The sequence below is a fragment of the Uloborus diversus genome, chromosome 6 (assembly GCF_026930045.1).
Source record: "Uloborus diversus isolate 005 chromosome 6, Udiv.v.3.1, whole genome shotgun sequence".
In the NCBI taxonomy this organism is placed as follows: domain Eukaryota; kingdom Metazoa; phylum Arthropoda; class Arachnida; order Araneae; family Uloboridae; genus Uloborus; species Uloborus diversus.
This window is the reverse complement of record NC_072736.1, coordinates 63701371-63718447: the sequence shown is the minus strand read 5'-3', so window position 1 is coordinate 63718447 and position 17077 is coordinate 63701371. Positions and strand designations below refer to the sequence as shown.

Genomic DNA, 17077 nt, shown 5'->3' with positions numbered 1-17077 from the left:
TCGAACAATTTTTTAAAAGTACAAATTAGGTATGTAATTTTTATGCGAACCTGTTATTTAAATCTCTTTGAGTATGCAAAACTGTAATATTTGAATTTAACCTGATAAAATAATTGTTTGTTATGTATATGTTGGTAAAAACTAGTAAATTAAAAAAAATCTATGCATATGAAAGAGTAGAATTCACACATATTTCATTTAAGATTTCAAAAAACATTAACAAATAACTAAAGTTAATTAAATTAAAAAAAACCTCTGTAAAGCGGACACCCCTCTCTTACGGACAAAAAAGTTTGTCCCGTTAGTGTCCGTAATAGAGGGGTTTCACTGTATAGCGATCGCCAAAAAAAAAAAAAAATAATAATAATAAAACTCATATTTTAGAGCAATAAAAGCATTTTTATTAAAGATTTTTATTGCTGTCAAAAACGAAAACATTCCTTCCAAAGCATTCATTTATCATTTGAAAATGCTTACACTTTCAGAAACTCTACGAGGGAGTTCCTCTTGTCATAAACTACGATACAAAAAGCAAAGCAAACATTAAATTAGTTTTAGTTAAAAATAATCAGCAGCTGACATGCTTTCTTGCATAAACAGAGGCAGATGCTTAAATTTGAAAAAAAAAAAAAAAAAAGGAAAAAGATTGAAAATGCAGAACTAAAATAAATTTGTTCTTAAATATAGGACATAAAATTTATAATAAAATAATTAAATTAAATAAATAACAAAATAAGTAAACTAAAGGGTTTGTATTATGTTATGTATTTTTAGCATTCAAAATAAATTTTTGTTTCAGGCACATCATTTATGGGAGCCAGTGGGGTCAATTTCTCCCCTCCCTGGCTTTGGAGAATTAATGCTTAACTATACAAGTTTGTGCGGTTTTTGTTGCATTCAGTCTACATCCTTTGCTAGCCACCCTTGGGGGGAAATCAAAACGAAGGGCCAGTTTTAATTTTAATCGAGAAATAAAAATGAATATTGTTTCACTGGTTTGAGGATTTTTTATCTCCTTCCTGTTCCAAAATTTTTGTCACAGGGAAAAAAAAAGGAAAAATCCATGCATAGTAAACATAACATTTTTATCAAAGACAAAGATCAGTTACTTATGTTTCTCTGTGCATAAAAGGAAAGGCATGTAGTTTCTCTCAATACTCACCAGACAACAAAAATATTCATTCTGAAATTGAGAGTGAGGGGGGAGCACCTGGCATCAAATGCCTGCATACATCTCTTTCTCTCCCCTCCCTTTGATTAGGTGCCCTGAGTACAATAACTTACAGTAGATACACCACATCGGTATAATTGCCGCACCCCGAAAAGAGAAAGAGTGGGTCAAAAAAGTTTAAATGTTCAGAAATGTCACACTGCCATTAACGCAGCACATAAAAATGATGAGGAACTCTTTGATATTGATGATGATGATGTATCAGAGTAGAAAATACCCATTATAAAAAGAGAAAAAAAAATACAGTACACATTTGCTTGAGGCTCTATCCAACAACTTTTAAAAATGTGAAGAAATAAAAACAAGATCTCGCATTTAAATTGATTTCCAATTTTTCTCCAAAAATCGGGAACGTTTGCCCATCTAATGTTTTTTTTTGCAAATACACTCTTTGTAAGGAAAGAAAATAAAATTTTATAAATTTTATATTCATGTTTACAATTTAGAATGAACAATAATCGTATTTATGGATGAAAAAAGTCAGTTTCTGCGATTATTTTTGAAGTGGTCTGTTTTGGGGAATTTGTGTTATCTGCTGTTTTTTTTTCTTTTGTACTAACATCAATAAAATATGTACAGTGTACAAGTTTTTCATTTTTCGCTTCCTTACGTTCCTTTTAAAGTTTTACATTGCATTTCTGTTTAAATAGAGCTCCATTTCACTTGTAATCACCTATACAAAAAATTGGCGAATCGGAAATTCGGCTTTTCTAGCACTTTTTTGAACAGTCGGCCTTTTACTTTAATTAAAGCTTCTAATTGACGAGTAAATAATATATAATTGCATCAGAATGTTCCAGATTCTATTTCTTTATTGATTCGTTAAAACAGTAGGACTGAAGTCGGGGCGATAAAAAGGAAAGTCGATCATAAACGCCGCAACAGCAAAAAAGTCACTTATGAAAATTTAACTTTTAAACACGCAAACGCTGCGGTGTTCCTTTCAGAAATTACTGTAGCCAGTCAATGAAAAGCTCAGGATCCACTTGTTTCTTTTGCTTTTCTTTTTTAAATTGAAACATGCAGAAAATTATCGGTGCGGCATTGTAAAAATAAGAATCAATGCACAATTAGAAGTGCTATACTAAAGAAAGAAAAAGTAGGGAAAAAAAGGAAAAAGTAGGAAAATAATTAGAGAGCTTTAAAAGGTAGGAAAAAGTAGGAAAAATAGGAACTCTTCGGGGTTTGATTAATATAATTTAAAAAAATGCTTTTAAATTGGTTGAGACAGGGATTAACTCAAAATAAAAGTAGAAGTAGCATAATTAATAGAATGAAATGGGAATGCATGGAAATTGAATGGTTGAAAAATAACATTACAATGTACAAACTTGAGAAATAGACTGGACCATATGTTTCAGGATCACTAGGAACTGCTTTCATTAATTCAAAAAGGCTTTAGAGATGTAAACCATTAGATAAAATTTTCATCTGGATGATTCATACTAGAATCTGGATAATGAGGAAGCTCAAGAACAGAGCCACTACTAACTTTATTAAGATCTGAGGCGACAGTGCATCTCTTTAAAAAAGAAAAAAAAAGAAAGAAAAATAAATAAATAAATAAAATTGATTAAAAAAATAGTATATTATTCAAAGGTGTAAATTACACAATTATTTTAGTCTATTTTAAAAAATGCACAAATTTGTTTTAAAAATATGCTTTAAATTTACAAGCATTCCTTTTAAGAAAGGTTTTTAAAAGAAAGAGATTTTATATACAGTATAACCCCGATTTAAGGATTGTCCAGGGACTGGAAAAAGTTGTCATTAAATCAAGGGACATTGATACTCAATGTAGACAGATCGGGCCCGGGGAAATGTATCATTAAATTGAGGAAATTTTTCAATCTGGTATTGTTAAATCGAGGTTAAAAAACTGCAGTTAATACTAGAATTTTTATTTACTTACAGCTGGTTCATCTTCAACTGGAGCTTTTGGTTCTGGTTCTTTATATCCAACAGGAGGAGCAAAATCAACCTAGAAATGTATGAATAAAACTTAAAAAGAATTTTTTATAGGGTATGTTGAGGTAAGTAGGTCACCCCCCCCCCCTAAAACTGAAATATGGATAAAGTTTTCAAACTTTTTTGCACTGATCATGTTAAATTTCATCACAGTTAGGGATTGCAATAATGGTATACCGGGATACTGAATACCGATATTAGCTGGAACATGAAATATCTACTTATATTTTTTAATGTACATTTCTTTTTCCATGTTACAATCCAAACCCAATCTAATGATGTAAAAATTTGGCTTCAAAAGCAAGAACTAATCAATACTGACATTACTAGATGGTAAGATGAATTGCATTTTCGTGCTCTTTTGTACACCATGTCTTTATTTTTTATATTTCCCTGATCACTCACTTTCCCTATTGCTAAAGTTTATTTCCAGTGTAATTTTGAATGCATTTGTTCAATGTCTTATGAGCAATTTATTCAAACCATCAACTGTAGTGACACTTTATAATTTCTTTTTTAATTATTTGTCTCAACTGTACTAAATTTTGAGAATAACTTTTTCTTATTAGCATAACAAATAGTAATTTATTGTCCATTGTCACCAGCATTGGTTTGTTGTCTTGTCTCACTATTTGGCTTTATACTTAGCAATATGATATTTAGAAATTATACAGTGCCTTGAAAATTTGCATAGAGGTAAGCATAATCAATTGAAACATATTTTCAGATATTTACATAAATATAAATGCAAAGAGTTTTGAAAAGAATGGGAACATGAATATGAGAAACTAACAAGATCAGATTTAGTCAAGTTAACTATAGATTTCAAACTAAAGAGCTAATATAAAGCAAACAAGAGCTAATAAAAGTTACTGCTCAAGAGAAAATGATGTTAATTAAGGAACATTTAGTATATTTAGTATCGTCTCTCTGTAAGAAATTACAACTAGCTATATATTAAAAAAAATAATAATAATACACACAATACAAAAGAAACACATACACAAAAAAGGGTTTATCTAAAACTAGCACGCAAGAGACCAAATTACTTGAAGATGGACTTCTAGATATATCACGCACAGTTAACAGTGCAATCGACCTGCATGAATTCAGAAAGAATATTTTCAACTGCAGGAAAGTTGAGCACTAAAATGAGTTCCAGACAATTCAAAAGATGCACTATGTTTTTTGCTATTTTTTCTTATGACAATTGTTCCTTCATTTTATATTTGTTCACAATACTTTTTCATAAATAATACAATTTTTGTACAAAATTATGGAATGTGGCAATGAAACAAAATTTTTTCAAGCATCTTTTGAGAAATTTCAAATGGAAAAAGCTTTTTTTCCCTTGAAATGGAGTGATTTGAATGTTTTCTTATAAATCTTTCATTTTTATTAACCCATCTAGCCTTAGCCAATAAAGTCTTTTCTTCAGTCTTTTGATATAACAAGATCCAAATATTTTTATATCTTCAGTATTTTTTAAACTACACAATCTTTTTTAACAATACATTAAATATGTATTTAATGGATAGAAAGAAAAGTTTTTAGGTGCAAGATTAGTATTTTATTTATTTCTATCCAAAGGAAGAATCTTGCTTCTGATCATTGACTGTGAAGTACTGGTGTATGTTTATAAATTGCTGGCAATATTTCATGCAGAAATTAATATTAACTTACATTCATGTCACATTCAATAATTGACACAGCTTTATATGGTCTTGTTTCCAGAACACAGAATTCATAAATCTGAAACATTAAAGTGAGAAAAAAATGAGTCTTAAAATTGAAAAAAATTAAAAAAAAAAAACTGGACACATCAAACAAATGTTTTAACGGGGCTGCGGAGTTGAAGTCGATCATTTTCCCCCAACTCCACAGCACTGTTTTACTCCAGAAAGCAATTTATTTTAATAATAAATTCCTAGTAAAGTCAGACCAAACAACGTAAGTAGAAGCACAAATTTGTAAATTACAGCAGACACGTGTTTCGGCGTTACAGGGAACGCCTTTTTCAATGCAAAAATAATGAGCTTACGGATGAAAAGACATCCGACAAAATATTAATATAAAATAATAATAATTTAATATAAAATTTCATCCATAAGCTCATTATTTTTGCATTGAAAAAGGCGTTCCCTGTAACGCCGAAACACGTGTCTGCTGTAATTTACAAATTTGTGCTTCTACTTACGTTGTTTGGTCTGACTTTACTATTCAGCACAAAGGTATTTATTTATCTTAATAAATTCCTAATTTAACTTTTAATAACTTTTATTGTACAAAATGTTTATTGCGGCTTCCTTTCAAACAAAATATCAAAGGCATAGTTAATTCAAAAAATGCACAGTGCAGCAATTCACAGACATGTCATTCACAAAAAAAGTTTCAACTTCCAAGTTAGGAAAATATGAAATTTAAAATTTTAAAAATCAGTGCGGGAAAACAAAAAATAACTTTACTTTATCATTATATTCAATGGCAATCATATCTCCAGTTGTGAGACAAGCAAAGTTTCTTAAGGCATTTTCCAAGCTAACAACAAATTAAGGCAAAAAGAAGAAAAATATAAACTTAAAAGACTAAAGTTTGAATTTTAAATTAGGAACTATTTGGATAATTTAGTGCATAGTCAAAATATATTTTGACTATGCACTAAATTATCCAAATTTTTACACATACTTGCAATATAAAATAATTACTTATAAAATGCAATACATAATTGACCCAAAAAAAGTAATAGTTGATACAAATACAAAAGTTCAGTAAAGGTTTATCAAACGAATAGCACTAAATAATTATAGAGAGAGTTATTGGCGTCGTCAGATGAAATGTATTGGGGGGGGGGGGACCAACTTTTCTCCCCTAAAGATTTTTCGAAATTATTGCACTATAAACGCAGCTTCATGCAGTTTTTGGTAATGTTGGGAGAAGAGATTCAAGGGCCCTTTCTGGAATTTTTTCAAAATCGAAGTTTTAAAAACACAATTCTAGGCCACGTTTGGGAACAAACAATTTTTTGAAATTGAAGCTCCGAAAAAGTTGAGCTTAGATGACTGTCGATGGTGTTGGGAAAAGGAAATTAAAGGCTTCATTCCCAATTTTTTTTCCAAAGTGGAGGTATAAATACAAAGTTTTAGGCCCCCTTTGGTGCTATTAGTGGGTGGGAGGGAAGGTTCAGGGGATCTCTGGATCATTTTCACAGTGGAAGCCCTAAAAACGAAAGTTAAGATGATTTTTGATAACGGGGAGTTGGTGTTTCTCTGGGATTACGGTGAGGGCGCTCTCCTGGAAGTTTTTCGACATTAAATTTCTAAATACATAATTAAAGGCTATCGTTGCTGACGTTTGGGGAAGGAATGGGATTTGGATGTTCTCCCTTGCTTCCAAAATCTAAGATTCAGAAACACAATTTTAAGGCTACCTCCGAAGAAGTCAACTGGAAGGATAAGGCTTGAGGAGAGTCTTTTTCTTTCTGTAAAACCATTTGACTGCTTTGGTTTTCTATACAGAAATTTTCAATTTTCAGTCAGATAGTTCATTTGTTTGAAATAAGTCTGCGGCTTCAGTAAAAACACTTTTAATATTTTCGACTAGTGCAATACTTTACACTGATACTTTACGTCTATTTTTTCAATTTATTTTAAATACTAGCAGCGTTGCTTGGTTTGGCACGATATACCTTGCAAATAAAAGTTATGTCAAGTGACGCATGGTCAACAATCTGGCTTGAACCAAAAAATCTAAAATTTCCTGACAGATTGCAAAAAAGTAACGAAAAAGGAGAAATTTTAAATGCCCCGAGTACAGGAAAACCCTTAAAACAAAAGCCAGAATTTTATTTGTTCATAAGCCAGAAAAAAAAAGGCAACAGATCTTTCTTCTCAATGGTTTTCTTCATGCTACAAATTTAAATAAAAGCATTGTTCAACAATGGATTTCTAATTGAGGGCTTTCCTACAGTTTAGCATGAAATTAGAAAGAGTTATAATTCACGCTCAAATTTTCTTGGAACATTGGAAAAAATTTTATCGGATGCAGAAAAATCAGAGGGTTTCTATTTTTGTTCTAATTTTTGCAAGCATTTTATCGCCCTCATATTATATTAAGATGCCGTTTTCGGGTCCTTAAATAAAAATTCAAACGGTTCGCTGTAATTCAACTTCTTTTTTTATTTAAGACGCATTTTGGTCACCCAGGTAAGGTAACTGAATAATACAGAATCACAATGTTCCTATCATATTTTAAGATTGCATTTATAAAAATTAAAAAAAATACTTTTTTTGTTTCACTTTTATTGTATTTGTCCGTTTATCACATCTACTTGTTCATTTTTAAGGCTGCAGGTTTTTCTTTTATTTTTATCATTAAAATGAAAGTGGAGGCCCAACTTTTGAAAAAAAGGGGGAGTGGGCAACATATCAGTTATAAGAGGCGGCTTGCTTTTGCAGGAGTTTTGTAGAAACTCAGAAAAGGTCCTTAGAGATCTGAGTGTCTTCTAACGTTGACATAATGTATAACCCTGAAATTTCTGTTCTTCCATCGCAAATCACCGAGAAAATAAAAAGTGATTTCTATGATCTTCTCAATAAGATATAACCTTAGCATTTATACACTCTCATTTTGAATTATCCGGTTGAGTACATTTTCTCTATCTTTGAAACTCCTGTTTTAGGGTTGTTCTAATGCAGAAGTTTCAAAGTAGCCTTTACGTTCATAATGATTGTGTTATGTTCATTCCTTCACAGCAAACCCTCAGTAGCTGCATGAGGTTTTCTTCACCATTGCTATGTCTTTGTGGCCAGCTAATCCTTGTCCTTGTCGTGCGAGCAGGCCCATCATTAAGGGCCCCCAAATTTTTAGAAAATAATGTATTTACATGGGAGTGGGTGTGGTTCTTCTATTTGTTTTGGGTATAATTTACATTAAGTACATATTACCCTTTGCCCCCTACTCTCCTCCACAAAAATTCAAAATGAGGTTTGTGAGGTAGTCAGGTAGTTTGGACTTCTGATTACATTAGTAGAATTCTTTGCTTCTAAGCTTTCATTGCAGACAGTTTCTTTACTATTGTACCAACGAAGTTCATTTTTATTTGACTAAATAATAATTAAACATTTCACATAATAAATTATGTGTTGTGTAACTGCTGCATTATTGTTTTTTTTTTGTAGTTAAAACAGTAACAAGTTCCCCCAAAATAATGGATTTTATCTTAACAAATTCCAACATTTATGAGGGTCAACTCTCAATTATTGAGGGGGGTCCGGACTCCCCCCCCCCCCCCCGCTGCGACGCTCATGGAGAGGGTTACTATATTTCAAAAATGCTCACATCTCCTTCCATTTCACCCAATCAACTCCCATTCAAGGTATGAACATGAAGTTTACAAAAGAAATATTATAAAATACTTCCTTTGTAATCTATAAAAATTGCAACTGAAGTTTAAAAAATATTGTGAGAGAATTCATCATCTATGAAGATGATTGCTTATAGAAGTTTTACTGTAAATAAGATATATAAATTTGGAACATATACGCTTTCTTTCCATAAAAATAAAGGATACACTGCTTTTGGGTTGGTGATGTCTAAGAAGTCTTCACTCTGTGGTTGGAATTTCGAAAACGAAGCAACAGGGAGAGTTGCATTTTCAACATGTAAAATTCCACCTTCTTCAAGAAGCAAATTCCTCATCATCTAAAATGCAAATCATGAAATTGGAAAAGAAAATCAAAGCAATACAGAGTGGGGAAAAACATATGAATCAATTGTAAAGGGAAGCAAAACAAAAACAATTCTACTTACAGAAATTATGTTTATACAGTAGACCCTCATTTTACGCCGTTATTTTTATGCGGTTTAAGATTCAGCACTTTTATTTTACGCGAATGAGTTTCGGTTTTATGCGGATGCAGCAATTCCAACAGATCACATTTTCCTCTCTTTCAAAAGGTAAACTGCTAAAGATTGCAAATTACACGTAATAAACTGCATTTTGGCGAGCTAATAACCGAACTTGGGCCACTGGAGACAGTTTATACGATTGGTTCCAGAGCTCTTTCCAGAAATAAAGTTATTAAACTCACACAGTTCAGAACTCACCGGAAGAAGAGCTTTTAAAAGTGACAAAGGAGGCCAAAACCAACCAGGTTACCGACTTTGGTGACACACAACCAAAACCGTTCACATTGAAAACTTTGAGCCATTTTCAGACAATAAAAATGATCTTTCTGATTTTATTAGTGAAGAAAGATTCTATCATGGAAATGACGCAAGTGATCATGGATGCGTTAATGCTCTGCAAAGAATTAAAGAGAAAAATTCTTAATGACTGCCAAAAGACTATCATAGTCAGCTCTTCTTTATAAACAGAACACAAAACTAGTTCATGTTTTCTTTATACATGTTGTGCATAAAAATCCATATAAGTACACATTAAACTTATTATACAGTTAGTCATCACTAGAATGAAGTATTTTTTTATCTACGAACCTACCCCTATTTTAACACTACTATTAGTTCCCATTTACGCGGCATTTTTGTGGAATGTAACCCCCGTGTAAAACGAGGGTCTACTATTATCCGATATAGTAGACAATCTATTTTTTTACATAAAGTTTTAAAATTCACATGAATAAGATGTCAGCCGCGCTACTTTCTTGGGAAATCTGTTGGAAGGCCATGGTGATAATAGAACGGCCATTGTCGCAAAAAATTCTAACAGCAAACCCACAATGCCTTCTAACCCAAACCATGGTTGCAAATAAAAAAAGATTCTTCCACTACCACTACAAGACCCCTTTCCTCTTCCCACCACAGGCCGAGCCCTGGCCGTTCAAAACTGACTTATACCTTTTGCCCAACCCTGTACTAATATTTAGCTAAGTAACTAGTAACATTTAAAGAATAAAAGCAACTTGCACACAAATATAACTATAATTTTTTTAAAAAAAAGGATCTTTAGAAAATTTTTTTTTTTTGTTTAGGGTTCGAAAGTTCATAAGTTTATTATTTCCAAGGGAAAAGGCTTTTAAATTAACAACATAAATATATAAGAAGCTCTTTAAAACCAATAATGTCATCATTTAGAGCACAAGCTCAAAAATGCAAAAACTCTGTTGTTAGATGTGTATACTAATAGGAGGCAAGGCCCCTCATTTATTTCTCCCTGAACGTCATAATACAATCCCAGTTAGGTGCGGTCGCTCAACACTCAATAGAAGATTTCAGCTAGCAGATATAAATAATAGGTACTAACATTTTTAGATCAATTCGAATAAACAAAAATTATCATAAGAACAAAATAACAAGAGATTTGTAGGATATGACTTCAGCAATACTTTTTACATGCAAGTGTGCATATCATTTTGATGCAAAAAAAAAAAGTAAGATTTGCAATATGTCAAAATTCTAATAAAAATAAAAGAATTAAAAAAAAAAAAAAATTAAAGGGAAAAGGATACAGGCAAGAATACTAGAGAATTAATGTTACTAAAATTTATAAACATATAATAATGAAGTCAGATAAAAGGCCTGTATTAAATGGCAACTAATAATAAAAATGCCATTACTAAAATAGACCATGATCTAATAAGTAAATATTTGAATTTTCATGTCAACTTAACAACAGAATATAATTTTCACCTGAAAATTCTCTTTAACGTATAGAAAATCAAAGTACCTCTTTATAGCTATAGATATACTACTTTCTAACTTATTAACATAACTTACAATTTTCCAAATGGGTTACAATAGGCCCTCGTTTTATGTGGGTTTATTTTACGCGGTTTTGATTATATGCAGTTTAAGATCTGACATCTTTATTTTATTTTACGCGGATGAGTTTCGGTATTAACGTGGATGGGACAATGCAAACAGATAAAATTATCTCGTCTTTCAAAATCCAAACTCTTAAAGATTGCAGATTACACATAATAAACTGCAGTTGGGCGGGCTAATAATCGATTTTGGGCTACTGGAGACATTTTATGCGATTGGTTCCAGAGCTCTTTCCAGATGTAGAGTTATTAAACTCACACAGTTCAGAACTCACTGGAAGAAGAGCTTTTAGGAGGGACAAAGGAGGCCAAAACCAACGAGGATACCGACATCAACGACACACAACCAAAAATGTTAACATTGAAAGATTTGAGCCATTCCTAGGCAATAGAAATGATCTTTCTGATTCGTTAGTGAAGGAAGATGCTATCATGGAAATGATGCAAGTGATCATGGATGTGTTAATGCTCAGCAAAGAATTACAGAGAAAAATTCTTAATGACTGCCAAAAGACTATCACAGCCAGCTCTTCTTAATAAACAGAGCACAAAATTAGTTTATGTTTTCTTTATGCATGTTGTGTATAAAAGTCAATATAAGTCACTAGAATGAAGTATTTTGTTATCTATGGAACTAAACCCCTATTTTAACACTACTATTTGGTTTCAATTTACGCAGCATTTCCGTGGAAAGTAACCCCCATGTAGAACGAGGGTCTACTGTAGTTATATTTTCAAATACATTACCCAATATGGTAAGTAAACTTTGCCTTCATCAGCAACGAATTCCAAAACTCCACAATGTGTAACTCGATTTGTTTTTTTATTTGTTAACTTGAACAGCATGGGATAAACAATACTCAATCGGGCTAAAAAAGAAAATCCAGTTAGTAAAAATTTATTTTTATTTTTTTGGTTATTGAGAAGAACTTCTGAAAGAAAAACATTTATTATTCTAAAATTAAATAAATATTCTCAGATGAGAGTATAATCAGTGTTCTAAAACTTTTCCATACCAGATAGACTGCCAGAATAACTACCTGAACAGGGGAGGGGGGGGGGGGGGGAAAACAGGGATTGCTTTTCTTTTTAAAATCAGGGCTGCAGAGTTGGTGTTGGTCTGAATTTAGAGTAAAGGAGTTGGAGTCTAAAATTCCTGAAGTCGGACATTTTCCTTCCAAATCTGCAGCATTGATTAAACTAGGGTTTTGAGTCACAACCCTTCTGGTCTTTAGGTTTGAGTCCATGAATAGAAGGATGGATCTTCTGTTCAAATTGGTAAGACAAGTATTCATTCTCCTTCATTTGTTATTTGCTTCTTCATTTGTTAATGAATTCTTAGAAAGTTTCGCCATCTTTAAAAAAGTATACAATTTATAGAACGAATGGATAAAATTAAAATTATTTCAAGTTCAAAGAAATGTGATGTCTTTTCAAAACTGCCAACTTGTACGATTCTTCCATACAATGAACAAATTTCAATATTTTCCCACTATACATTTCTCGCTCGACTCATTTTAAATTTCGGTGATCATTTTTCATTTTGACTGTTGCTGCCACGTTTGAACAAAGTTACTTCGAAACTACTTGTTATTTTGCCCTTTTAATGGATGTGTCATTTTATCTTTTTAATGGACTTTCAAACAAAACAAGCCTTTAAACAAGACTAAAAGTTTTATTAAAATAAAAAAAATTCTACTAATTAACTACAGAAACCCAGCAAAATAAAATAAGTCACTAAGGAACCAATGATGCATTTCATAACTTTAAAAGTTCAATTAAAATCTGGTTACTAAAAAAGCATAATTTTAAATAATAATTCAATTTAATAATTCAATCACTTTATTTATACATGGAGTCATGAATTATTAATTTACACTAAAAGTCCCAAGAGAATGAAATCAGAAAAAGAGGAGCAAACATGGAGAGGACCTATCATTTTCTACTTGATCTAAGGTGGAGAATATAAAAAAGTCACCAAGTCAAGTGATGCACCATCAGGCCTATGGACCCCCACAGTGCATAGATCCCAATGGCCCAAGAAATTGAAAAAAAAAAAAACAAAAAAACCAGCACTAGGACTTATTTTAACGTTGCAAATTACAATATCGTCCTCTGCGAGAGGGGGGGGGGGGGGGGGGGGGGGGGAGGCAAAATGTATAGATCTGGACCTGCATACCATGAATGGAAAATTACCCAAATGTCCTGCATTTTTCATAACAAGCATGAAACATATAAAAAATTACAATTCCACAAGCTTGCTGTGCCATTTTCAATAGTTTAAACTAGAGACGTACCAAGTACTTGTTAACTCTCGGTACTCGGCCAATTTGCTGAGTACCCTGTACTCCACCAAATTATGATCAGATACTCGGCCAATATGGAGTAGTTGTAAAAAATGGAATATTGTTAAGGCAGATTTTAGAATTAATAAAGGAGTGCAACCATATAATATATTGCAATCATTTACAATTCAAATTTAAAGAATAATGAAGTTTGTTGTGCTTAAATGGAGTAAATCTTTTCAATGTCTGTAGAGTTAATAAAACTTATTTATTAAAAATGGAGCAGATGAAATTTTTATATTATTATGTTTGGCCGACTAGAACCAGGGGTGTAAACAGGAAGGGTGGGGAAAAGGGACACCTGTAGGCGGCCCAATTTTTTTTTTTTTTAAACTAAGCTTGAAATATAGAGGTAAACAATATGGAGGGTGCCCCTTCATTTGTGACGGGCCCCAAAATTTCTCTGCACACCCCAGACTAGAACTAAAACAGATTGATATAATTTGTTTTAATTCCAACTTAATCATAATTATTATTTATTTGTTTATTTTTAATTTTGAAAATTACCTTTTCATAAAATTCTTGACACAAAAAAATCTTTTACATAATGCATAATTAAAATTTCGGCTGGAATTTTGTTTTAAAACTTATTATATGGGCATGAATGTCTATACTACTATTCTAATAAGTTCGAAATTCATCACGTGTGTGTCGGTGGTTCTCCTTAAAACATAATTGGAACTTGGTACTCGGCCAAAGTGCTACTTGGTATGTCTCTAGTTTAAACAGCATAAAAGAAACCACACTACTTCCATTCTAGAAGGCCATGGACATTTGCCTTAGCAGTAATCAAGCCCTGCACACAAGTCTCTAGCTGCCAAAAGCAAAAAATCTCTACATGTGCCAATGGATCATTTTCTCCACTTCATTTAGCAAAAAAAATTTTTATGAAGTCATTGATTTGGTAGAAACTTAAAAGTACTATTGTGAATTTATACTAAAGACAACTGAATCAGTTATTTAGAATTTGAAATTTAGTTATTTCAGGAAAGAGCTAAAGTTCCAGAGATAAAATTATTTGGTGCTGAGAAGAAAAATTACATGAGTCTGTGACCAGGTCGTTTCTAGGAAATATTTCAATAATTCAAAATTGGGCATAGTTGAGAAATTTTTAAACAGTAACCATATCATTTTCCCTGAAAAACATTAGCACCTAATCTTTGGTGTGAAAAAATTTGGCAACAACTAAAAAATTTACCAAGAGCATTATGTATAGAAATATTCCCCATTAATATGCACAAAAATGATGACCACCAAATAAAGCATAGTTATAATTGGGCTATTTTCATTCAGCAACAATCCCTGTCTATGTATAAAAATAGTGAAACCATTGATATCTGAACTCTGGAGTGTGTTTCAATAATTGGGAGTTTTATGATCTTTATCCATAGGCAAAATAAATGTCAATGGTAGGAACATTTTTTTTCTTCCGTACACAAACAAAGAACAGGAGGAATATCCATTTGCATAGGGTCTCCATAAGGCAACAGGATTACCAAAGTGAAATTCTTCTTTTCTGGTGCTACAGCCTGTTGCAGGCCAAGTCCGTCTCTTAAAGTCTTTCCCACCTAATCCTATCCATTGCAATGACCCCTCCATCGGTTCACTCCTACTACCTTTAAGTCCTTTTTTAACCCATCCAGCCATCTGACAGGGGGTCTCCCTCTTCGGCGTTTTCCTTCAATGTTGGAGAAGGTGACTCTTTTTGTGGGGAATGCATCTGAATATCGAAATATGTGGCCCAGCCAGTTAATGCGAGTTGCCTTTATAACCTAAGATGTTAGGTTCACCATACTTTTTGTAAATTTCATGGTTATAAGCTCTTCTCCAACAGTTATCTTGTTTTATTGATCCAAAAATCTTTCTTAAAATTTCTCTCAAAAACCAATAAAAGCTCTTCTTCTGTCCTGTTGAGAGCCCAACATTCACTCCCATACAGGACAACAGGTCTTATCAATGTTATATATAGAATTATTTTAGTTTTAATGCTAATGTAATTTGAATTTAATTGGTTTTTAAGGCCATAGAAGCACCTATTAGCCAAGGATAGCCTGTTTTTAATCTCAGTATATAGGTCATTGCAGCTTGAGATCATTGTGACCAGGTATTTAAACTGCTTGACATTCTCAAATGTACAGTTGTTTACTTTCAAAGGGGCTGTATCTACATTTCTGCTTGATGCAATCAAAAATTTAGTTTTATTTTCATTGATGGTTCGACTCATCTTACTTGTTGCATTCTGAAGCGAGATAAAAGCTTCAACAACAGCTTGCTTAGTTCGCCCAATAATATCAATGTTATCCGCAAAAGCAAACAGTTCGACTGTTCTTAGTAGGATGGTTCCGCTAGAACTTAATTCAGTGTCTCAAACTCCTTTTTATGGAGCCAAGTTGAACAGGAGGCACAAGAGAGCATCACCTTGTCGTAAACCCCTCACAGTGTAGAAAGGTTTCGAGAGATATGACATAATTTTAATTCTACATTTTACTCTTTTAAGAGTCATTCTAGTAGCAAGGTTTATTAGTTTTTTTGGTATAATAATTCTCCCATGGCTTCGAGTAGTTTGTCTCTCAAAATGCTGTCATATGCAGCTTGAAAATCGATGAAGAGATGATAGCTAAAAGTGAAATTATTCAAGTTAAATATGTGAGGATCTCGCCAAACTAAAAATTATCAAAGCATCCTCCTTCAATCTTTGTGTAAAGACTAAATAATATAGAATAAGAATAAATCTATAAAAAAGAAATAATAAAACTTACTTAAATGATCCAGAGCAGAAGGTGGCATAATGACTGAAATATATGATGAGAAAAAGTTAAAGTCACAATAACTTTCAGAACACTTTCAAATTTGCAAATGCACTAACAGAAACTAAAAACAAATACTTACTTTTTCCACCTTTTTCAACATCACGACGTTCATTCCCGGGCAGCATCGACACAGAATAGCAGCGATACTGAGTGTTGAACGGCCTCAAAGGTTCGTGAAATGCATTAAATGTAAACTGCAAGAGAAAAGAATTGGGATAGTTATACAACGAACACTGATTTAAAAAAAAAAAAAAAAAAACCTAAATATGAAATGATTCTGAGCTATGAAAGAATATACAATAATTTTGATTGTTTGAATAAAACATTAAACAATTATACTGACCATGGTGTTAAATTTTATTGAAAATCAGTGAAGAATGACAAATGAATTTACTCAAATGTTTACAAAGCAGCAGACAGAATAAAGTAACTGTTGCCAGATCTACAAAAAATATTTTATTAAAGGTATCTTCAAATGGAGTAACCGGTCAACCCATACACTAATAATAGGTCAACCGGCATATTCAATTAGCTCTTATATCGACAAACCCTGAGTCACTCATTGGTTGCATTCGACGAGCACGACCGAGAGTGACCGGTTAGTTAATCGCGTGACAACTAGTGATCACGTGCTCCAATTACCCAAACTGGTTACTTACCGGTCGCCACGGTCACCCGGTGAGGTTCGTCGAACGCAACCATTGATGGTTCTACTAATAGCAAAAAAAACAGAAAAGGGAAAATAAATTCATAATATTATTTGGATTGAAATGAAGATCGAATTAGAGTGATAATTAGAAATAAAGTTTACTCAGATAAGTATTGATGATGCTGATTCTTAAGCAATTTTTTAAAATATTTTTAAAGGTAAACCTAAACTGCAACCAAAGTTAACTCATTGTCATTGTCATTTTTCCCGCGCAATACAGTTTCGCGCTCGTG

The 17077-nt window shown here is 32.4% G+C and overlaps 1 protein-coding gene across 1 annotated transcript in view; it reads right to left on the bottom strand.

The window, feature by feature from the left end:
• The window catches only part of LOC129224187 (ubiquitin recognition factor in ER-associated degradation protein 1-like), a 28078-nt gene extending 11500 nt beyond the window's left edge, over window positions 1-16578 (bottom strand). The window contains exons 1-8 of the mRNA XM_054858605.1: window positions 16479-16578; window positions 16215-16329; window positions 16085-16117; window positions 11728-11849; window positions 8769-8899; window positions 5665-5737; window positions 4883-4951; window positions 3144-3212 (exon numbers count right to left, since the gene is read on the bottom strand). Coding sequence (XP_054714580.1) covers window positions 3144-3212; window positions 4883-4951; window positions 5665-5737; window positions 8769-8899; window positions 11728-11849; window positions 16085-16117; window positions 16215-16329; window positions 16479-16481 — 615 coding nt within the window. The 5' untranslated portion in view covers window positions 16482-16578. The remainder of the gene's footprint in view (window positions 1-3143; window positions 3213-4882; window positions 4952-5664; window positions 5738-8768; window positions 8900-11727; window positions 11850-16084; window positions 16118-16214; window positions 16330-16478) is intronic.
• Between the last annotated feature and the right edge of the window lie 499 nt (window positions 16579-17077).